Genomic DNA, 23,007 nt, shown 5'->3' with positions numbered 1-23,007 from the left:
GTGAGGCAAGAACACCAGCCTCCTCGGTGCTCATAAGAGGACGCGTTTCTACAGTTAAGGGATCCCAGGGACCCCTGCCCAGCAACCAGAAGCGGCAGGGCGGGCAGAGGAAGGAGAAGACAAAGAGCGTCAGGAGCCGAAGACTCAGAGCTGGGATAGAAATAGTTTTGCGACATAAATTTATAAAAAAATTAAAAGGCAGGATGTGGCGTGGAAGTCTCATCCCTGGCCAATGGAAGATCCATCTGTAACTGCTCTGCTTTCTAAGCCTTTAAGCCACACATGGCCAACCCTCTGTGAGGCCCATGAAGCCCAGCACACGTTTCCCTGCCACCACACTGATCAGCAGTAGGGAAACAGCAATCTTGAGGGGGATCACTGGGGAAGGTGGTTGGTTGGTAGGTAGGTAGGTAGATGGGTGTGTGTGTGTGTGTGTGTGTGTGTGTGTGTGTGTTTCCTGGCCCCACTCACCAGCAGCCCAATACAGCCCCCGAAAGGTTCCACAGGGGCCAATGCAGACCCTGAAGAGGTGGTCTACCCCAGCTTTGAACAGCCTGGTAGCTCACCTTTACGCCCCTTCCTCTACACCAAGGGCGTAATCCTATGCATGTTTAGACAGAAAAACATCCTACAATGCCCAGCATTCCCCAGCCAGTTGGCTGGGGAGTGCTGGGAATTGTAGGATGTCTTTCTGTCTGAACATGCATAGGATTGCTCCCTAAAAAGACCAGAGACTTCTTGGGAGAGATTTCATATTTCTTCAGACTTCTATGTATTTTGTACATGGAAAGCAGTACTGTGTAGAAAGGATCATGAAACCAGGGTGTATATAACTGCTTTCATGTGGTGTATTGTACTATAAAATATTGTAGCATGCTTGTTTTTAACTACAAAAAGAAGACAGGGCAAGCACTTGGCAGCATACATAGGAAATGCTCCAGCAGAGATGCAGGCTTAAGCTGCAGGACTTGGTACGGGGTACAACCCCTTGCTCTCCAGACAGAAGGCTCATTCATTTAATACACACACGCACACGCAGAGCTTGCCCTCCCACTAAGGCAGGGTGGGCAACTTGTGGCCCTCCAGATGTTTTGGCCTACAACTTCCATCAGCCCTAGCCAGCACAGCCCATGGTGAAGGATGATGGGAGTTGTAGGCCAAAAAAAACACCTGGAAGGCCACAGGTTGTCCAGCCCTGCTCGAAGGCTTGCGAGCAAGAATGTTTTCAGGCCCCTCTCTGTAACCATGAGGACAAGAAGCTTGTGTTTAAGAGACAGTGCAAAATGAGGTTTGCAGAATTTCAGATTGAGAATTCAGGAAACATGCAGATGGCTGGGACAATCCAGAAGCACCAGAAGACTATGGCAACTACAGGAGTAGGGAGGCGAGACAGACTCCTCAAGACAAAAGGGGAAAAGAAACAGCCAAGCGGCAGCGGACTGGGGAAAGGAAGATACCTAGTTGAACAACCTAGGAGCCACTTATGTAGCAACCTACAAAAAGCTACCCTTGTGCTTCATGGACTCTTTTTAGAGTTCACACATCCCTAGCATGGTGGCTGGGGAGTGGGGAGGTCCTGTTTTGGCTGACAACTGGGTCACAGCTGGACACCAGAGGGAGTTTTTGCTTCTCACCCTGAGGAGGGACGCACCAGTTTGACAAACCCGTTCTGCAACTCAGCCAACTGTTCCTTCAGCTCCCGGTTCTGGGTCAAGGCCCGGCTGATGGTTGCCTTGTCGCTCTGCATGTTCTCCAGGATCTGGTGCCGGTCCACCGCTTCCTCGCTGTAGCGCTGCAGCGTCTTCTCCAGCTCTTGCAGTCGCTCCTCTTGCTCTCGGTTGAGGTGGCTCAGCTGCTCGTTGTCCCGCACCTGGGCTTGGTGCTGCCTGTGAAGCTCCTCCTTCTCCTGCTGCAGCCGGCTGAGCTCTCCTTGCAAGCGCAGCTCGGCTTCTGTGGGCCCTGCAGGGGGGGCAGGCTCATTTTCCTGGGGCTTCACTGCTAGGGAACCAAGGTACAGAGAAAGACAGGTTGCTCATGGCCTTATGGTGACCCCCCACCCCAAGTGCACGGACAGGTTAAACCGTCTCCATGCCAGAAATGTCAACTTCCAATCCTCCCACTGGCAAAAGAAAGACCCCCCTACAGCACTCTCTAGCCTGAAGCTTCAGAGGACCAGTTTTCAAGTAATGGGGACATTTGATGTCTCTGGCCGCTCCTGTTCTACTGGGCTATCTTTGTCCCAGCAGCCAGAGGCTCCCAAGTTACCCACAGCCTTTTCAACCCAGCAAAGCTTTGGCCACAATGGGCTATGGCAGGGGTGGGGAAACATTTCCCTAGGAAGGGCCACTGACCCACTGGAAAAGTGAATTGGTGGAATCACAGACCCCAAAGTGTTGCAGCACTACATAGCTCTCTCCCTCTCTCCGCACCAGCACGTGCAAAGCAGAAACAATTCCCAGACAGGAGGTCAGGAGAGCAACACTGAGCTTGCAGCATCCAGACAGCCGGGTGATGCTGAGGGTTGCATGAAATAAGTGCAAGGGCTGCACTTCCACTAGAAGACAGGGAGGAGAGCAGACAGGGTGAGAGCAGAGAAGGGGTGAGACTGGAAGCAGAAAGGTCAGGAGGGGTCAGGCTGAGGGCCAAACTAGAAACAGCAGCAGCAGACTAGCATAAACCTGATTCTGTTGCCATCACGTACTGGGCTGGGAGACTGGTCCAATTTAGGGAGCAAAAAGGGCGCATGGGCAAAGGATGGGCTTACTCTTCCACAGCATACTTTGGCCTCCAATACTGCAAGTGAGCCTTACTGAGAGCAAAGAACTCGGGGAGAAGGGCTGTAAGGAGTCATGCCTCGGAAAAAGGAAGGGGGGCAGCTCCTCTTGCCTCCATGCCCCTTAAATCATACCCGTTTTCTGTGTGACTGCAGCATATCTGGGTCTAAACGTATATTGATTTGCCACTATCGTGTCTAGCATGGGCAGTGTGAGTTCAAGAACGGCCTTGCAGAATAAGCAGTTCAGGTGAAGGAGTGGGGGAAGGAGGAGGTTAAAAAAAGAGTTGGCTTGACAAGAAGGGCCGTTTCCCACATTATTTCAATGCCAAACCCAGGTATGACATGGAAGGTACACTCCACAGGAAGCAGCCACCAACTGTGGCTCCCTGACAAATGTGCATGCATGATACCTGTGTTTGCAAGCATATGTTTGTTGCAGAACACTTTACATCTTAAGGAGTACACCTACAAATGTAATGGGTGGTGGGGGGGAGAAAAACAAGTGTGAATCCACCAAGAGGAAATTTAAGGCACAATCCTATGCACGTTTAGACAGAAAAATTCACAGGGGAATGCTGGGAGCTGTAGGCCTTTTTTCTGTCTGAACATGCATAGGGATTGTGCCCTTAGAGGTGATTCTGACTGCTCAGGCAGGGGAAGCTGTGCCAGGCAAGGGGACCAGTGAAAGAGAAGGCATAGGAACACAGGAAGATGCCTTGCACTGATTCAGATCATGAGTCCATCTGACTCAGGACTGCCTACTCTGACTGGCAGCAGTTCTCCAGGCAGAGAGGGGTGTTTCACATCAGCCGCTAACAGTTCGTTGTTTAACTGGAGATGCTAGGGACTGAACCTGGGACTTCTTGCCTGCAAAGCATGAGCGTTACCATTAGGAATGGAGCAAGGGAAGGAATGACAGTAGATCTAGAAGGTGAACCTGTGTGGAGTACTGTGTAATGGGTGGGGGTGAGATGGTGTGATATGGGAGAAAGATGTTCTGCAGTTCTGAACACTAAACCTTACCAGACTGACTGCTAAGCAACTCAGACAGGTTGGCTTCCAGCTCCTGAATTCGAGTGACATTCAGGTCCTTTTCTTCTGTCAAAGTGCAGACCTGCACCACAGGGAAAAGGGGAGAAAAGACCAGTTTTGCTACCCACACCTTCCATGGGAAAGTTATCACCTCCAGTTCCTCAAAATCACTGCAATGTCAGAAAAACTCCTTCCTGCTGCTACTCCCCCAGCAGAAGAGCAGCGACAATCCTTACCTGCTCAGAGAGCATTTGTACTCGCTGCTGCCAGACTCCCCCTTCCTCCTTCAGCTTGTGGACATACTGATCCCGTTCAGCCTGCAGTTGCTGGAGCGACTCTGACAGCTGCTCAGCAAGTAAGGAGAAAAAGCAAGCCTAAGTCAAGCCACGTGGAGGAAGCCACGGCTCCCGGGAGCAGAGCCAAGGCAAGCCGCTATGAATGCCAGATCCCCAGGCCAGTCCCAAGGGCGGCATATGAAGGAGGGGCTCTTCCGGGATCACTCTCACCTGGGCAATGTGTGTTTCTAAGCTTGCTCTTTCTTCCAGCGCCATCTGCATCTGTTGAGTGGTGTCCGGGACTCCCGGCTGGCTTGCAAACTGCCGGGAGAACCAAACCAATGGTGTTACTGCAAACACTGCGAATTCCTAGCAGCTTTTCATTCTATCCCTCCTCCAACACTTCAGCAGCCCACGAGGACTTCCATGCTTCTGCAGCACCCTTTCGCCTAGTTCCCACATTATGGACTGAAGATCAAAATGGATGTTTCATGATGAGGGAGACAGGGAGATCTAAGTGCAGTTTTGCATACTCAGCACAAGGGAACTATCTGGTAAAGAAATTACAGTTAAGCTTAGCTTTCATTTACATTTCCCGAATTTCTAGGACTCCTGGCTGCAGAAGAAAAGCCATAAAGGTATGGACACCGCAAGAGGACTGGGCAGGGGTCTCAAGAGTCATGGATAGCAACTTCCTACAGCTACTTCTTTGTCCCCTCCTCCCTTACTGGACATGGAAATTTTAACACCCAAGGCTTCAGCACTCCAGTACCTGCAGATCACTGCAGGCTTGAAAAATTAAATAAAATCAACATCGCCGAGTTTTGCTAGTGAAGGATTCAGAATTTGGGGGTGCAGAGTACAAAGAGCTCTGACCGAGATGTACAACTGTACTTATACAACTGTACGATGTAGATGTACATTGTTGTATCAATATGCAACAATGGGCCGGGATAATCTTCCTACAAGATCCTGAGACACAACTTTTAGGGCGTAAGAATCCCTACTGGAAAAGCAGGGAGGCTTCCGTCCAGTCTCCAGAGATGCTTGCCAAAGACCCGCTCTCACATTTCAAAGGAGACATGTTAACTGGCTGGGACTGAGGCACTGCTCAAAGCCTCTCCCTTCCTCAGCTATCACAACGCTGTGATGCCAGAGGCACCATCTCTGGCAAAGTAGCAAGTCACCTGCTGAATCATCAACTCTGCCATTTCCAGTTTCTTGTGCAAATCCTCCACGTCCAGCTTCATGGCCGAGTTCTCAGAGATCAGGCTGCGCAGCTTCTCTGACAGTTCAGAGTTTTGCTGCTTGAGTTCTTCACTACTTTTACTAGAAAACACACACAAGCTGTTAATATCGCTATATCAAGAAATGTGCGTAAGAGCCCACATTAGAGTAGAAGCCCCTCTTTCAGACCAGGACCTGCTATTAATCTGAAAGTGCAACACAAAAGCCACTTCTAGGATACCACTTTTTGTTTTAATTCATATACCGATTGTTCTCCTCTCTTTCAGGTGGCCAGATGCAAAGGAGAGTAGGACTCATATTTTTGATAACTGTATAAAGTTGGCAATTTTCCCAGGCTGCAGCTTGTCATAAAGGGTGAAAAAGCCACATCCACGTAAATATCTTCTGCAACACAACTGTCCAAGATAAAGGAACCATGACCTCCTCCATCAGGGATCCCATAATAGGGAACATAGGAATCTGCCTTGTATCAGGCCAGACTATCTGTCCATTTAGCCCAGTATCATCTATTCTGATTGGCAGCAATCAGTCTCCAGGGTTTCAGGCAGAAAAGGAATCTGTACACGCAGGAAAACATCACAGACAATAATGCTGCAGCAAGCATAGCAAGCCTCACCCTTGCTTGTAGACTTCCAGTTTCAGAGCGTCTCGTTCCTTTGCCAGTTCTTTGTTATGCTGCCAACAACAAAATATACTTGAATCAACGAGGGAGGTTAGGGCTCTGGGCATCTGTGATTTTGCACTGTACTTTGGAGTCACTAAATCTTGAGCATCCACTGTTCACTTCCAAGTTCTGAGAAGGGCACATTTCATCCCACCCTCGCCTTCATGGATGCAGGTGACGGCATGAAAGGGCAAACGGCATTTGCTTTATCATGCATCGACAGCCTGCTGAGCACAGAGGGACACATGGAACAAGCGTCAGTAGCTCAAGGCTAGCAGGGCTGGCGTCAGCACCCATAACTTCGTAAGAGCCCCGCTGGATTGGTCCAACGGCCAGTCTAGTCCAGCATCCTGCTTCCCACAGCGGCCCACCAGGTGTCTCCAAGAAGCCCACAAGCAGATGTGAGGGCAGAAGTGCTCTGTGTTGTTCCCCACCGGCTCGTATTCAGAGGCATGTTGCCTCTGATTCTGGACGCTCCTGCATTCCTGGGCGGCTGCTGAGGGCCCAGCACTGATGCTCGCCTGGGTCCTTGTCCCCACAGGTGGCTGGGTCTGGGAGGGGTCCACCATTCACATTCCCCACAAAGTGGCACTATGTGAGGACCATCATGGAACATTAAAGCAGGAGGTGGCTCCCAGCCACCTGCTGCAGGTCACAGTGCTTCTTGCTGCTGCCACCCTGTAAGCCTGGCAAGGTCTCCTCAGCAGGACACTATTGATCGTTTACACACCTTTCATATGAACCTGACAGGCGCCAAGCTACAGCTGGTTGACACTGCTCTCAGAATCATGCTGAAAGGTGTTTCTCACATGGAGCGGCCTTTAAAGAGGGTTTGGAAGCTTCAGCTGGTGCCAAATGCAGCAGCCCCCCTCCCAGGAGGAGGGAAGAATATATCCATAAGGAGAGGAAGAGAGGACACATCTAGACAGCCTTGTGGGAGCTCAACTGGCTCCTTGTGGGAGCTCAATTGCTTTTATGCTGTACTTTGTGGTTTTAATTTCTGTGAATCACCCAGAGAGCTTCAGCTACTGGGCAGTATAGAAATGTAATAAATAACTAAATGAAAATGAACAGGCTTTCCTGATAGCATCCAGGTCCAATTTAAGGTGCTGGCATTGATCTCAAGTGCCTGTGTTTTTTGTTGTTGTTGTTTATTTATTTATTAAATTTCTTAATCGCCCATCTGGCCAGTCACCTGGCCACTCTGGGCGATGTACAACAATACAACTTAAAACAGTAAAATTACACATTAAACATTATTTAAAATACCCTAACCCACCCCAAATGCCTGCCTGAATAACCAAGTTTTCAGTGCGTGGCAGGTCTGTTATTGGTCTGCACCTTGCATACCCTGAAAGAATGCCTCTCTCTACACTCATATGAGCAGGAAGCAGCCCTGTCTGAGGTTCCTTCGTTTTGCTGTGCAAAACCTACAAGGGTGCATAGCGTAGCCTTCTTGGAGATGTCACTGGACCTCTTGATCTTCCTTATCAAGGGAAGCCCAACAGAGACTTGACCCTAACAATGTATTACAAAACATCCTAAAACAATTTTGTCCTCAGTGGACTTCAACAGTGTTTAGAAATTGCATTTAGTAGCTGATGGCTTACATCCCGTTTATAGCTTTGGAAATGTATATTTAATATTTTACTTGCATTGTTCTTTTGTTGAATTGTTCTTTTTATAGGTCACCCAGTGCCTTAAATTGGACAATACATTAAGTAACTATTAATCATGAAACCCAATGAGAGAATCAGCCCTTGAAAAATGAAGACCTGTCGCCTTAAGAAACAGAATTGAAATCCCACTACGGAATGTGGGTTCACAATGGTTTTACTTATTCATTTTCAACGGTGTAGATTTTTTTTAAAACTTCATTTTCAAACACATCTCTGCAACCATGAGGACTGGAGACTTACTTGTTTTCAAACAAGTGAGTCTTTGATTTTAAGAAAATGCTTGGAGGCCACACCTATTGCTAAGAAACGAAGAACAGCTGGAGATGCATTTATTTATTTATTACATTTCTATACCACCCAATACCCGAAGCTCTATGGGCGGTTCACAACGTGTCATGCATGTGGTGATAGGAGTTTCTGATCCCTTTGTCCTTAATTGTCAAATGATCCCCGTGTTCCACCCAGCCCTCCCTGCCTGCCAGTACCTGCTAAAACACTCAAAACCTGCAACTCACTCCAATTGTGCCATTGCTCTATAACAAGCTTGTAAACAATAGTGTTATTCTAGTAACGTATTTTGAGTATTTTTAGCAGGGATCTCTCTATCCACTGCACACATGCACATCACAGGAATCGTAAAACAAGTTACATCTGCCAGCTAAGTACTGTTCAAGCAAAATTCAGGTAGTGAAAGGCACTTCCCCTCAGCGCTGTCACCAATTTTTCAACTGAAACCATGGTATGGATATGTCTGGAATTCCAGATCTTGCTATGGCAGGTGACGGCAGAGCCAAGCTTGTGGGGGCTAAACCATCGCACAAAACGGTTTGGCTCCAGCTGTACAAAGTGACTCTTTAAAACTTGACACTGATAATGAGTGTCATTATCTTAGACATGAGACTGAGCTGGAGACAGCTGGATGCCAAAATGGCTCTATGACTGAGAGCACTGCCCTTGGTTTCCCTGGCAGAGGGCCAGTTAGAATTTGGCAAGGCTAACAAGGCAAAGTGCCAAATCTACAGAGCTAAACAAAGCCAATAAGCTTTAAAACATATATTTGAAATGCCTATTGGGATGATGCCTTTAGTGGTGGTGGTGGTGTGTGGAATCCTAGCACTGCCTCCAAAAGAAGGAAGCACCAAGTGTAAGAGAGATGACAGGGAAAATGACATGTAACTATAGGGCATTCTTACTTTCTCTGCCTGCTTCTGCTGCGTAGAGAGGGAGGAAAGAGTGTGCTCCACCTCAGATATCCTCTGGCGAGAGGCCTGCAACCGAGTAGCGAGGTCCTCGGCTTCTCCTGCCCAAGAGAAAACAAGGTTACGTGGCCAGAGGACCCAAGCAAGTAGACTGGTGGAATCTGACCACCACTGTATATTCCCCTGCCCTACCATGTAAACAAGATTTGGTGATGTGTCTTGTAGTAATTGCAATTAAGCAGCCTTGAAAATCACAGCTGCAAATGCTTAGGACTAAGGAGCCAGGCAAATGGAAGCAGTACTGGCCTGCTCTTAGCACATAAAAGAACTATTTTTATAACAGAAGAAACATCCTGGTGCTCTCAGAACAGCAAAGTGTTAACAAATGTTACCTTAATGCAACTAGGTTGTTAAAATATATGGTACTCAAAAAAGAAGACAACAAAAAGATGTATCTACCAACTGCATTAAAAAATGCATGGGTGGCCTTGTATTTAAGCATTAGCCTGGTAGCCATAGGTAACAAGGAATAGCAGGTGAGTGAGCAGGCTGGCAGAGGAGGGATGGGTCACTCAATAAGTCATCTGTGCCCAATACAGAAACCAAGCAGACCACCAGAGGAGGGAAGCTCCTTCATCCCTACCCAGCACAGAAATATAGCAGGCTGCTGGAAGAGGGATGGAACTCTCAGTCTCTCATTTGCCAGTCTGCAGCAGACCACTGAACATTTTTGCAGGCTACTGAACTTTTGTGGGCTTATTTACAAGGCTATCCATGGGCCTTTAAAACTAATGGATCTGTTCAGTACGAGTCTACAGATATTCTACAATTGTGTGGGTTTTTCAGTAGGACTTCTAGCATATCATTAATCACTATACCTGCAATAGCATTTAATATTAGTTATTTTGGCAAATTGGTGTTGTTGTTGTTTTGCATTTCTGCTTGATTTCAAGAACCAAAAAGGAACACTGAAGGCTATTGTCTGTTCCTAACTCAACAGAAGAACCTCAGCGCCTCTAGGATTTGCCATGCCCAAACATTTGTCACAGTTATACACACCTTCGTTACTTCCAGATTAGATACGGTAACATGCTCTACATGGGGTTGCTCTTGAAGTGTCTAAAATCTGGAAGTGCAAAATGTGGCAGCATCGTTGCTGATCAGAGGCCCAATTTAAGGCACTGTTTGTTACTTTTGAAACCCTAAACAGTTTGGGACCAGAATATCTGAAGAATCGTCTCTCAACACAAGGCTACCTGCAGGGCATACCTGTGAGGGTGGGGTGACAGGGACGCATTATCAGGCCTTTTTGTCAGTTTATGGAACTCTCTACTCCAGGAGGACCAGCTCTGCTCGTACCTAAGCATATTCAGGCAGCAGGTGAAAAGTGTTTTGTTTGAATGTGCTTTAAGGTCCTGCCTGACATTTCTGTGTTGCCTTATGTTTGCCTCTTGTTTTTGAGCCATCACAGCCTGCTTACTGTTTATTTCATGGTTGTATTGCTTGTTTTATTACATTTTGGATAACAGTAAACTGCTCTCAAGAACATTTCCCGCCTATTTGGGCGGGAAATGGGAGGGTAAAAATGGTTTCAGGAACTGATATACATTACGAGAAGCTGGATTGATGCCACATGGCAGGTATCTCTAGCACTCTTAACCAAGGAGTTACTGAGAGCAGCTTCACAGTTAATTTCCAACAAACCTCCTGAAGCATATTCCCCATTACCAAAGTCTTAAAGCATTCCCCAACCTGATGCCATTTAGGTATTTTGGATGAACTCCCATCAGACTCAACCAGCAAGGATATTGGTCAAGAATTCTGGGAGTTGTAGTCTAAAACATCTGGAGGGCATCAGGTTGGGGAAGCCTGGTCTAAAGGGTTGGACAGTCACAACAAAACATCAGGCCAAGTGATCAAGTGCTGCACCTTTGAGCTATCCATGGTGGTGTGAAAGTCTCCTCTGTGCTAGCTAAAGCAGTGCTATAGTTCTCCCCTCTGAGTCTGAAGAGCATCCCCTGACGTGTTAGTCAGAAGTCTCAAGGTGCTTACCTGCCTTCTGCCGAGCGGCCTGCTGTGTATGTGCAAGGGCTGTTTGCAGCTCAGACTTCTCAGAGACCAGAATTCCAATGGTCTGAATGTGGACCTTCAAAAAAAACACAGGACAGCTGGATGAATGGGGTGCTACTGCTCAGCCCCCTTGTGTCACTGCAGCTGCTGAAAAGACAAATCATTCACAGCAGGTGCCTTTTCCCAAATACACCAATAGCCACACAGAAGGCAGTCAGAGAGAGCTAGCTGGAGGCTGAAATAAGATATGGAGGGGGGCGTTATATACCTGTAACTGTTCTCGCAATGCTGCTTGCTCCTTTGCAAATTTCTGCTCAAACCCCTTCTTTTCCTGTGGAAACACAATGTAAACATATCCACATGAAAACCATACTCAACTGATAGCCTGCTTCTTATATCACCAATATTCAATCCACACAGCGTAAAAGATGAAGCGTGCTCTCTGACCATCCACCGCTGCTGCACACAAACCCCACTGGACAGAGGATCTGAAGCAACAGCTTTTCATGGATTACTACCTTAGCTTCCCTTAAGTTTTTATTCCTACGTTGCCATTCGCTTAGTTTTATTGGGTAGCTTCAGTTACTCACATTCTACCCAGAGATGCAGATCTATGGCCTGCAAATCTGTGGAAACGTTATACAATACGAATAACTACGTGAAAAGGCATTCAGTTTAAGACTTCTAAAACTCTATCCGAGAGACTGTTTCTTAAAAAAAAATAGCAACTGTGTCAATATTTCAATGGAAATATTGGAAGAGCCTCGTGTGGTGCAGAGTGGTGGGTGGTGTCAGGTGGAAACTGAGCCCATAGAGCCTCAGAGCAGTTCTGATTCTGAGGAGGAACAGCAATCCGTGGGAGAGCCAGCTCATCCCTCACAGGCACAGCAGCTGGCAGAGATTCCTCCTGCCAGCACTCCTGGGAGAGATAGTGACCCTGGCAATGAGAGAGCGCTGGAGGGGGGCTTGCTGGACGCTCGGCGCAAACGCAGGGAGCGGCGACAGATGGAGAGTGCCGAAAGGAGGCGTAGCGCTCGTTTGGCGCGCAAACAACGGTCGCATCCCGAGGACCCAAGGGAAAGAGGGAGGATCTCTCCCTAGCCCATAAGTTCAGGGTCTTCCCGTGATTCTCCTTCAAATGGGGACCAACTGCCTTACCTGGAGCTTAGGCTACTCAGCTATCTTTCCCCAGTGCTGTTCCTTGCTTTGGCCCTAGCTACTAGTATTCTGAAAGAGTCATAAAGTAATAAAGGAATAAAGTCTCGGAAAGAATTCCTCGCCGTGTGTCTTGGGTTGGCTATGGGTGGGGACTGCAAGAGGCAGCTAGGGCGCTCCTGACAGCTTGGTCCCCGTTCCTCTTTTTTTTTCTCTCTGCTCCTACTGCCTCTGGAGGCTGCCATGGACCTGGCGGTGCAAGCTCTCGTGCAGGAGAACCAGGCTGTTCATGATCAAGTGGCTCAACTGACGACTGCTGTACAGAGTCTGCAAGCTGCGGTTCAACCCCCACCACCTCCAATTCCCCCCCGCCGCAAGTGCCCGGTGGCTCTGCCAGAGAAGTTTTCTGGTAAGAAAGGACTTTTTCAGATTTTCCGGGCCCAATCGGAGCTGTACACGTGCCTATGACCTGAGGATTTCCTGACAGAACAGATTCATCATTAATCTACTTTCAGGCGTGGCAGCTAAATGGGCTTTGGGACTTCTTCTCGCTAATGACCCCCTGCTCGGGGACTATCAAGGTTTCATAACAGCAATGGCCAGTTTTTTCGGTGACCCCCTGCGCACACAGACGGCTTCTCGGGAGATTCGCCGCCTCAGGCAGGGCAAGGACTCAGTTTCCAGCTATGCAACAACTTTTTGCTTGCTGATGCAGGATTTACAGTGGAATGATGCTGCGCTGGTGGCTCAGTTTTTGGACGGTTTGAACGACGAGACCTTGGATGAGTTGGCACGCACGCCTAGCCCGCCTACTTTGGAGGACCTCATCCAGAACTGCCCCCAAATAGATAGCTGGCTGGAGGGACGCTGATAGACCCGGAGGGACGCTGATAGACCCGGAGGGACGCTGATAGACCCGGAGGGACGCTGTGGGCCGAGATTTCCCTCTTCCCATTCCTCCACGTTTCCTCCCCCTCACCCACCCCCCGCCCTTGCGGTGGGGGCGGAGGAGACCCCGATGCAGCTGGGAGCTACCCGAGCCCCGCTGCCGCCGGAGGAACTAGAGCGGCGGCGTGCAGAGCGCCGATGCTTTCGGTGTGGAAAGCTGCGAGATTTCGCCAAAACCTGCTGCACTAGACCCGCAGCCCCACTGCTTCCCCCTCCTCTCCTTCCTCCTCCTCCTCATCCCCAGGCCTGACTAGGCTGCCCCCCAAGCCTGTTGGGGGTCCAGTGTGGGGGTCGGTTCCCCAACAGGTGGGTGCCTTCCGCAACCCCCCCCCCTCCCATCTGCTATTGCATGTTCACCTCCGCTCCTCCCACTGGGGTGGGGTGGAGACCCTAGCTTTAGCGGACTCCGGGGCTACGACCAGTTTCATGGATGAAACGTTCGCTCCTTCCACAAGATTCCTACCCTGCCTCTTCCTGCCCCCTTGGCAGTGGAGACCATCGATGGGCGTCCTCTTTCTTCGGGCGCGGTGACCCGGATTACAGCTCTACTCACTCTGCGCGCCCAGTCCCACGTTGAGCAGATTCAGTTTCACTTGGCCAAGGTTCCCCAATACCCAATCGTGCTGGGTGTTTCCTGGCTCTCTAAGCATAATCCTCAGATTTCTTGGGGGCTTCAGCAAGTGGAGTTTGCGTCTCCCTACTGCCAGGAGCATTGCCTCCCGACCGAGGCGCCAGTTCCAGTCCAGGCCTTAACCCTTTCCTCCCCCTCCTCGTCTGCTTCTGGCAGTTCTTCAGCTACCGTGATCCTCATAGAATCATAGAATAGTAGGGTTGGAAGGGGCCTACAAGGCCATCGAGTCCAACTCCCTGCTCAATGCAGGAATCCAAGTCAGAGCATCCCTGACAAATGGCTGTCCAGCCTAGTTTTGAACGCCTCCAGTGTGGGAGAGCCCACCACCTCCCTAGGTCATTGGTTCCATTGTCGTATTGCTCTTACAGTCAGGAAGTTTTTCCTGATGTTCAGCCGGAATCTGGCTTCCTGTCACTTGAGCCCATGATTCCGTGTCCTGCACTCTGGGATGATCAAGAAGAGATCCTGGCCTTCTTCCCTGTGACAACCTTTCAAGTACTTCAAGAGTGCTATCATATCTCCCCTCAATCTTCTCTTCTCAAGGCTAAACATGCCCAGTTCTTTCAGTCTCTCCTCACAGGGCTTTGTTTCCAGTCCCCTGATCATCTTTGTTGCCCTCCTCTGAACCCTCTCCAGTTTGTCTGCATCCTTCTTCAAGTGTGATGCCCAGAACTGGACACAGTACTCCAGATGAGGCCTAACCAGTGCTGAGTAGATGGGAACTAGTACTTCCCGGGATTTGGAAGCTATGCTTCTATTAATGCAGCCCAAAATAGCATTTGCCTTTTTTGCAGCCACATCACACTGTTGGCTCATATTCAGCTTGTGACCGACAACAATTCCAAGATCCTTCTTGCTTGAAGTGTGGTTGAGCCACGTATCACCCATCTTGTAACTGTGCATTTGGTTTCTTTTTCCTAGGTGCAGAACTTGGCATTTATCCCTATTAAATGTCATTCCATTGTTTTCTGCCCTGCGCTCCAGTCTATCCAGATCACTTTGAATTTTGTTTCTGTCTTCCAAAGTAGTAGCTATCCCGCCCAATTTTGTGTCATCTGCAAATTTGATCAGCATTCCCTGCACCTCCTCCTCCAAGTCATTAATAAAAATGTTGAAGAGCACTGGGCCCAGGACTGAGCCCTGCGGTACCCCACTCGTTACCTCTCCCCAGTTGGAGAAGGTGCCATTGATAAGCACTCTTTGAGTCCGATTCTGTAGCCAACTGTGGATCCACCGGATCGTTGTTTCATCTAGCCCACTTTGAGCTAGTTCGCTCATCAGGATATCATGGGGCACTTTGTCGAAAGCTTTGCTGAAGTCGAGGTATATGATGTCTACAGCATTCCCACGGTCTACAAGGGAGGTTACTTGATCAAAAAATGAGATCAGATTTGTCTGGCAGGACTTGTTTTTGACAAATCCATGTTGGCTTCGAGTAATCACGGCATTGTTGTCAAGGTGCTTCCAGATGGATTCCTTTATCATCTGCTCCAGAATTTTCCCAGGGACTGATGTCAGACTGACTGGTCTGTAGTTCCCAGGTTCCTCCTTTTTACCCTTTTTGAAGATAGGGACAACGTTAGCCCTCCTCCAGTCATATGGCACTTCCCCCGTCCTCCATGATTACTCAAAGAGAATAGACAGCGGTTGTGACAGCTCTTCTGCCAGTTCCTTTATTACTCTAGGATGCAATTCATCTGGCCCTGGAGATTTGAACTCATTCAAAGTAATGAGGTGTTCCTTGACCATATGCTTATTGATCTCCAGCTGCAATCCTGCCCCTTCAGCCTGTACTTCGCCTTTGCCAGGGGGGTCATAGACCCTCTTTTGGGAGAAGTCTGACTGAGCCAAAGTAGGAATTGAGCACCTCTGCCTTTTCTTTGTCATCTGTTATCGTTTTGCCATCCTTATTTAATAGCTGGACCACCATTTCTTTCCTCTGCCTTTTACTATGCATGTAGCTGAAGAAAGCCTTTTTGTTGTTTTTAGCATCCCTTGCTAACCTCAGCTCATTCTCAGCTTTAGCCTTCCTGACGCCATCCCTGCAATTCTGTGTTATCTGCCTGTACTCTTCCTTTGTTACTTGGCCTTCTTTTCACTTCCTATATGTGTCCTTTTTTATTTTCAGGTCATCCCTAAGCTTTTTGTGAAGCCACATTGGCTTCTTCTGTTGTCTTCCACCTTTTCTTCTTGTTGGAATTGTTTGTAATTGTGCCTTGAGAATTTCCTTTTGTAAAAGCTCCAACCCATCTTGGGACTCCTTTTCTCGTTAGCGTCGCTTGCCATGGGACCTTATTGATCATTGTTCTGAGTTTATTAAAATCAGCTTTCCTAAAATCCAGGGTACACGTTTGACTACACTCAGCTTTTGCTTCCCTCAGAACCAAGAACTCAACTACAACATGGTCGCTTTCCCCCAGAGTTCCTGTAACTGCTACTTGATCCACTAAGTCATCTCTGTTGGTTAGGATCAAGTGAAGGATAGCCGATCCTCTAGTTCCCTCCTCTACTTTCTGTAGGAGGAAGTTATCCACCACACAAGTCAGGAATTTCCTGGAGGGGCCATGTTTTGCAGAATTTGTCTCCCAACAAATATCGGGGAAATTGAAGTCCCCCATTACTACATCATGCTTCCTTAAAACATTGGCTATTTGCTTTTCAAAAGTTTCATCCTTGTCTTCTCCTTGATTGGGTGGCCAGTAGTAGACTCCGACCACCAGGTTCCTTTTATTCTTTGCTCCATTTATTTTAACCCAGATGCTCTCAATGGGGCTACCAAGCTCCTCCTCCTGTATTTCTGTGCAGAGATATGTATTTTTCACATACAGTGCAACCCCACCTCCCTTTCTGTTCCTCCTGTTCTTTTTGAACAAGTTATATCCCCATTGCTGTATTCCAGTCATGAGAGTCATCCCACCAAGTCTCAGTTATACCTATCAGGTCATAATTTCCTTCTTGTATTAAGAGTTCAAGTTCGTTCTGTTTGTTTCCCATACTCTGGGCATTAGTATATAGACATCGAAGACCATGTGCTTCATAGGCTTTCTTCCTACATGTTTTTGAAGACTATTGTTGGGCACTATTGGAGCTGCTCTCTCCGTTGTGGTGCATGAGCCTTCATCCACTGTTACCCCCAATTTTACGTCTCCCTTCCCCGTAGGATTCAGTTTAAAGCCCTCCTGATGACGTTCTTCATGCTGTGGCCAAACACATTCTTCCCATCCTTTGTGAGGTGCAACCTGTCCCTAGCCAACAGCCCATCTACCAGGAAGTATAGCCCGTGGTCCCAGAATCCAAATCTCTCTCGTCGGCACCACCTTCATAGCCAGTCATTCACCCGGAGTATTTTTCGTTCCCTTTCTATCCCTCTTCTAACTACTGGAAGGATGGATGAGAAAACTATCTGGGCCCCAAAGTTCCTGAGTTTCCTTCCCAAAGCTTCAAAGTCTGACGTGATTTCTTCGTAGCTCCGCTTGGCGGTATCATTTGTTCCCACATGGATGAGAAGAAAGGGATACCTGTCAGTGGGCTTTATGAGTGCAGGCAACCTTTCAGTCACATCTCTAATCTGTCCTCCCGGGAGACAACATACCTGGCAAGTCCACGGGTCTTCACGACATACTTGGGTCTCGATCCCACGTAGCAAGGAGTCTCCCACTACTACCACTCTTCTCTTCTTCTTCTTGTAGGCCTGGGTTTCATCGCCTGTTTGACTGACCTTCAGCCTCTTTCTCGCTCTCATGTAGGTTCTCCTGTGATTCTTCCGCTGCAGGCTGTCCTCCAGTCTCATCCGCAAGTACCTGGAATCGGTTCCACAGCTCCACTGCTTCCACTGGTGCAGAGTGGCGTCTAGTTCTTCTTCTCCTAACTGTCACCCTTTTCCAAGGAGTATCCTCTACTGCATTTTTCTTCACCTCAGCATTTCCCACTGCCTCATCTTGCTGTTGCTCTTCAAGCTTCTGGTCTTCCCTTTGCTGCTGTAGTTCTCCCATTCTGTCCAAGAACTCTTCGTGTTCTCTTATTCTCCGGAGGGTCGACAGTCGCCGCTCCAGTCCATTTACTTTTTCTTCCAGCAGCATGATCAACTTGCACTTGTTGCCGGTGTAGGCCATGTTGTTCTCAGGCAAGAAAACAAACATTGCACACACCTTGCAGGTCACCACCACTGGAGAGTCTTGTCCTTCCATAGCCTCTTTTCCCTTTTTGTGTCTAGCTTTGTGATTGTTCTAGACTAGCCTGTGCCTGCTCCTCTACTCAGTAGAGGTTAAAAGCAGAGTCCCACTGGTGTGAAAGTGTGTGTTACACAAGACAAATAAATGGAAAAAAGTTAGTTAAAAAAATAAAAAATAAAAATAAAAAAAATGTTAGGGGCCTCCCCCTTGACCTCCCCTGCTGAACTCCCCTGGCCAACTCCTGTTTGCTCCCCCTGTCCGCTCGCTCTCTGGGAGCTTGCCTGCTTCTGTAGTCCCTGGACCAGCTGGAGCAGCTTGCTCTGCTTTGCTCAGCTGGGAGGCGGGAAACAGACTCCCAGAGAAGAATGCGGCTTTTCGGGATGTTTTTGACAAGAAGGAGGCCGACCAGCTACCCTCGCAATGCCCTTTTGACTGTGCCATTAACCTCATTCCTGGGGCGATCATCCCCGCTGGCTAGCTGTATTCAATATCGGAGCCGAAGCTTCGAGCTCTGCGGGAGTTTTTGGACACAAACCTCAGATGTGGCTTCATTCGCCCCTCCTCCTCCCCTGCCTGCGTCCCTACCATGTTTGTGCGCAAGAAATCAGGCGAACTCCGCTCGGTGCACGATTTCAGAGCTTTGAATTCGGTCTCGATCCCCAACAAGTACCCCCTACCCCTCATACCGAAGATGCTGGAGCACCTGGGGCGAGCCAAGATTTTCACCAAGTTGGACCTGCGTGGTGCTTACAATCTGATTCGCATCCAGGAGGGGGATGAGTGGAAGACCTGTTTTGGCACCCGGTACGGAGCGTATGAATACCTAGTGATGCCGTTTGGGCTCGCCTGCGACCCCACCCCCACGTTTTCGCGTTTTATGAATGCCATCTTCTGGGACTATTTGCACACTTTCCTCATTGTGTATCTTGATGATTTACTTATACTTTCTGAGGACCCCCACGCCCATCAGCACCATGTCTTCGCTGTCCTTCAGCGCCTCCGCGAGCGTCATCTTTATGCCAAGCTGGAGGAATGTGCGTTTGACCTAACCTCTTTGGTCTATCTTGGCTACATTATTTCAGCTGACGGTATCAGGATGGATCCTGCAAAGGTCCAGGCTGTCCTCTCCTGGCAGGCTCCATCCACCAAGAAGGACTTGCGACGTCTTCTGGGGTTTGCTAATTTTTACAGGAAGTTCTTGCCCAGCTTTGCTCGGCTGACATCTCCTCTCACGGACCTCCTTAAGGGCAGGAAATATCCTTTTCATTGGACAGCATCTGCCCAACAGGCTTTCGAGGAACTTAAGAAGCTTTTTAGTTCTGAGCCGATCCTGTTACATCCGATCTGAGGAAACCTTTTGTAGTGCAAACTGATGCCTCTGACTTTGCAGTGGGGGCGGTGCTTTTTCAGCCAGATCGGGCGGGTGGCAGGTCGCAACCCTGCGCCTACCACTCCAGGAAGCTGAACGTGTCTGAGAGGAATTATACCATCTGGGAGAAGGAACTGTTGGCCATCAAGTCCGCTTTGGAGACCTGGCGACATCTTCTGGAGGGGGCACAGCACCCAGTCAAAATTAGAACCGACCATCGCAACCTGGAACATCTTCAGACAGCCCGTGCCTTAAACCAGCGGCAGATTAGGTGGTCGCTCCCCCCCCCCCCCCCGGTTTCACCTTAAGATTTGCCATGTGAAGGCCTCTGACAACCTACAAGCAGATGCTCTTTCTCATAAGCCGGGACTCCAGCCAGGGGGTGAGGGAAATCCCCCCCATCTCTGATTCTTCCCCCCCAGAGCCTGGCGGCAGCTGCAGTACTTCACTCTTGGGAGGAACTTATTCACACTGAACAGGCTCAGGATGCTTTTGTCCACACAAAAGTGGAGGAATTGGGGCTAGCCTCTGGCCTCCCCTCTACCCCCTTCTCTTTGCGAGGTGGCCTGCTTTACCATTCTGGCCGGGTGTATGTGCCTTCTAGATCCCTCCGCGAGAAGGTCCTCCATCACTGCCACAACTCCCCCACCGCTGGGCATTTTGGCTTCGCCAAGACCCTGCACGGAGTGACGTGGGTTTTTTGGTGGCCTCGTGTGTGTCGGGATGTCAAGACCTATGTCGCCTCCTACCCAACCTGCCAGCGGGCGAAGGCCCCCTCAGGCAAGCGCACAGGCTTGCTTCACCCCCTGCCTACCCCCTCAGGACCTTGGAAACTGCCCTCTCTTGACTTCATCACTGACTTGCCTTGCTCACACAGTAAGACCACTATTCTGGTGGTGGTGGATTTGTTTTCTAAGATGGCCCATTACATCCCCTGCTCTGGGTTGCCCACAGCCAGGGAGACAGCGGAGCTTTTTTTGGCGCATGTTTTCCGGCTCTACGGATGGCCCGAGGGTCTCATTTTGGATGGGGGGCCCAATTCACTGCCCATTTCTGGAGGGAGCTACTTGGGCTTCTCCATGTGACGCTCCGTCTTTCCTACGCCCACCATCCACAGACGGACGGTCAGACTGAGCGCACCACTGCGACTCTGGAGCAATATTTGCACTGTTATGTCAATTACCAGCAAGATGACTGGTTTTCCTTGCTGCCTCTCGCAGAATTTGCTTATAACAATGCCTGCCATGCTTCCACCCACCAAACTCCATTTTTTGCCAATTTTGGTTACCGCCCCAAGGCTTTCCCATCCACCCTAGCTCCCTCTTCGGCGCCAGCGGCCCATGACTTTTTAGGGGAGTTGCGAGCGGTGCACCACCTCTTACGGGACTCCCTCGAGCAAGCCAAGTCAGCCTACAAGGCCTCTGCGGACCGGCAGCGCCAGCCGGGACCGGCAGCGCCAGCCGGGTCCGTCTCTGCAACTGGGGGACTGGGTTTGGTTGTCCACCTAATACCTCCCCTCTCACTTGCCCGCAAGGAAGCTCGCACCTCACCGCACGGGGCCTTTCCAGATTACGGCCCAGAATAACTCTGTTGCTTTTCGCCTGGCTCTCCCCCAGCTCCATTGAAGATCCATCCTGTTTTTCATCGGTCCTTGCTATCCCCCCTGGTTTCTGGAAACCCTCATCACTCGGCCGGCTCCCCCTGGCCGCCAGTGCTGGTGGAGGGGGAGGAGGAGTTTGAGGTCACGGAGATCTGGACTCTCGCCTTTCTCGCGGCCGCCTGCAATATCTGGTGAACTGGAAGGGGTACGGGCCAGATGAGCGATCCTGGGAACCCGCGGAAAATGTGCATGCTCCGTTACTGTTGAGGCGCTTCCACCAGCTGTACCCCCACAAACCTGGAGCCCCAGGGGAGGAGCACGAGGGGGGGGCCTCATGGGAGCAGGGATGATGTCAGGGTGGAAACTGAGCCAACAGAGCCCCAGAGCAGTTCTGCTTCCGAGGAGGAACAGCAATCCGTGGGAGAGGTGCTCACTCATCTCTCACAAGCACAGCAGCTGGCAGAGATTCCTCCTGCCAGCACTCCTGGGATAGATAGAGACCCTGGCAATGAGAGAGCGCTGGAGGGGGGCTTGCTGGACGCTCAGTGCAGACACAGGGAGCAGCGACAGATGGAGGGCGGCGAAAGGAGGCGTAGCACTCATTTGGCGCGCAAACAACGGTCGCGTCCCGAGGACCCAAGGGAAAGAGAGAGGATCTCTCCCTAGCCCTAAAGTTCAGGATCTTCCTGTGATTCGCCTTCAAATGGGGACCAACTGCCTTACCTGGAGCTTAGGCTACTCAGCTATCTTTCCCCGGTGCTGTTCCGTACTTTGGCGCTAGCTACTAGTATTCTGAAAGAGTCATAAAGTAATAAAGGAATAAAGTCTTGGAAAGAATTCCTCGTTGTCTGTGTCCTGGGTTGGCTATGGGTGGGGACTGCAAGAGGCAGCTAGGGCGCTCCTGACAGGCGGCAGTATTGCAACTGAAACTCTCCCCACGACCTGAGATCGATCCCAGCGGAAGCTAGGTCCCAGGTAGCCGGCTCAGGTCAACTCAGCCTTCCATCCTCCCGAGATTGGTAAAATGAGTACCCAGCTTGCTGGGGGGAAAGGCAGTCACGACTGGGGAAGGCAATGGCAAACCACCCCACTATAGTCTGCCATGAAAACACCAGCGTAAGTGGTGTCCCTCTAGGGTTAGTAATGACCCGGTGCTTGCATAGGAGGAACCTTTCCTTTCCCCTTCATGGATCACTGCCTTGTTGTGGCGAAGGGGCTTGCGTAACTCAGTGAAGCCATAAGCTATGCCGTGCAGGGCCACCCAAGACGGACAGGTCATGGCGGAGAGTTCTGACAAAATGTGGTCCACTGGAGAAGGAAATGGCAACCCACTCCAGTATTCTTGCCAAGAAAACCCCATGGAACGTATCACAAGGCTAAAAGAGATGATGCTGGAAGATGAGCCCCTCAGGTCGGAAGGTGTCCAATATACTACCAGGGAAGAGCAGAGGGAATTTCCAAGTAGTGCCAGAAAGAGAGAAGCGGCTGGGCCAAAGCCGAAAGGACACTCAGCTGTGGATGTGTCTGGTGGTGAAAAGAATGTCCGATGCTGTAAAGAACAATATTGTTTAGGAACCTGGAATGTAAGATCAATGAATCAAGGTAAGCTGGAGGTGGTCAAACATGAGATGGCAAGATTGAACATCGTCATCTTGGGAATCAGCGAACTAAAATGGACAAGCACAGGTGAATTTAATTCAGGTGACCATCATATCTACTACTGTAAGCAAGAATCCCTTAGAAGAAATGGAGTAGCACTCATAGTCAACAAAAGGGTGGGAAAGCAGTACTGGGGTACAATCTCAAAAACGACAGAATGATCTCAGTACGAATCCAAGGCAAACCATTCAACATCACAGTAATTCAAGTGTATGCCCCAACCACTGAGGCCGAAGAAGCTGAGGTTGATCGGTTCTATGAAGACCTACAACACCTTCTAGAACTAACACCAAAAAAAGATGTCCTCTTCATCATAGGGGATTGGAATGCTACAGTAGGAAGTCAAGAAATCACCGGGATAACAGGCAAGCATGGCCTTGGTGTACAAAATGAAGCAGGACAAAGGCTAATAGAGTTTTGCCAAGAGAACACGCTGATCATAGCAAACACTCTTTTCCAACAGCACAAGAGGCGACTCTACACATGGACATCACCAGATGGTCAATATCGAAATCAGATTGATTATGTCC

The 23,007-nt window shown here is 49.5% G+C and overlaps 1 protein-coding gene across 12 annotated transcripts in view; it reads right to left on the bottom strand.

Annotated features, from left to right (window-relative positions):
• GOLGA2 (golgin A2) overlaps positions 1-23,007 on the bottom strand; it is a 61,006-nt gene that overhangs the window by 12,910 nt on the left and 25,089 nt on the right. For 9 of the 12 annotated variants that reach the window (XR_014785859.1, XM_084820696.1, XM_084820697.1 and 6 more), the window contains 9 exons: positions 11,212-11,274; positions 10,926-11,019; positions 8,868-8,974; positions 5,948-6,006; positions 5,271-5,412; positions 4,315-4,404; positions 4,045-4,152; positions 3,800-3,890; positions 1,652-1,998 (listed from right to left, as the gene is read on the bottom strand). Coding sequence is in view for 11 of the 12 variants with exons in the window: in XM_084820696.1 (XP_084676822.1) it covers positions 1,652-1,998; positions 3,800-3,890; positions 4,045-4,152; positions 4,315-4,404; positions 5,271-5,412; positions 5,948-6,006; positions 8,868-8,974; positions 10,926-11,019; positions 11,212-11,274 (1,101 nt within the window). In the remaining variant the exon portion in view is untranslated. The remainder of the gene's footprint in view (positions 1-1,651; positions 1,999-3,799; positions 3,891-4,044; positions 4,153-4,314; positions 4,405-5,270; positions 5,413-5,947; positions 6,007-8,867; positions 8,975-10,925; positions 11,020-11,211; positions 11,275-23,007) is intronic. The other 3 variants (XM_084820698.1, XM_084820701.1, XM_084820706.1) reach the window with 1 other exon arrangement.

The sequence above is a fragment of the Heloderma suspectum genome, chromosome 14, assembly GCF_057233095.1.
Source record: "Heloderma suspectum isolate Gila_16-S chromosome 14, 16-S_ref, whole genome shotgun sequence".
Classification (NCBI taxonomy): domain Eukaryota; kingdom Metazoa; phylum Chordata; class Lepidosauria; order Squamata; family Helodermatidae; genus Heloderma; species Heloderma suspectum.
This window is presented reverse-complemented; position numbering and strand designations above follow the sequence as displayed.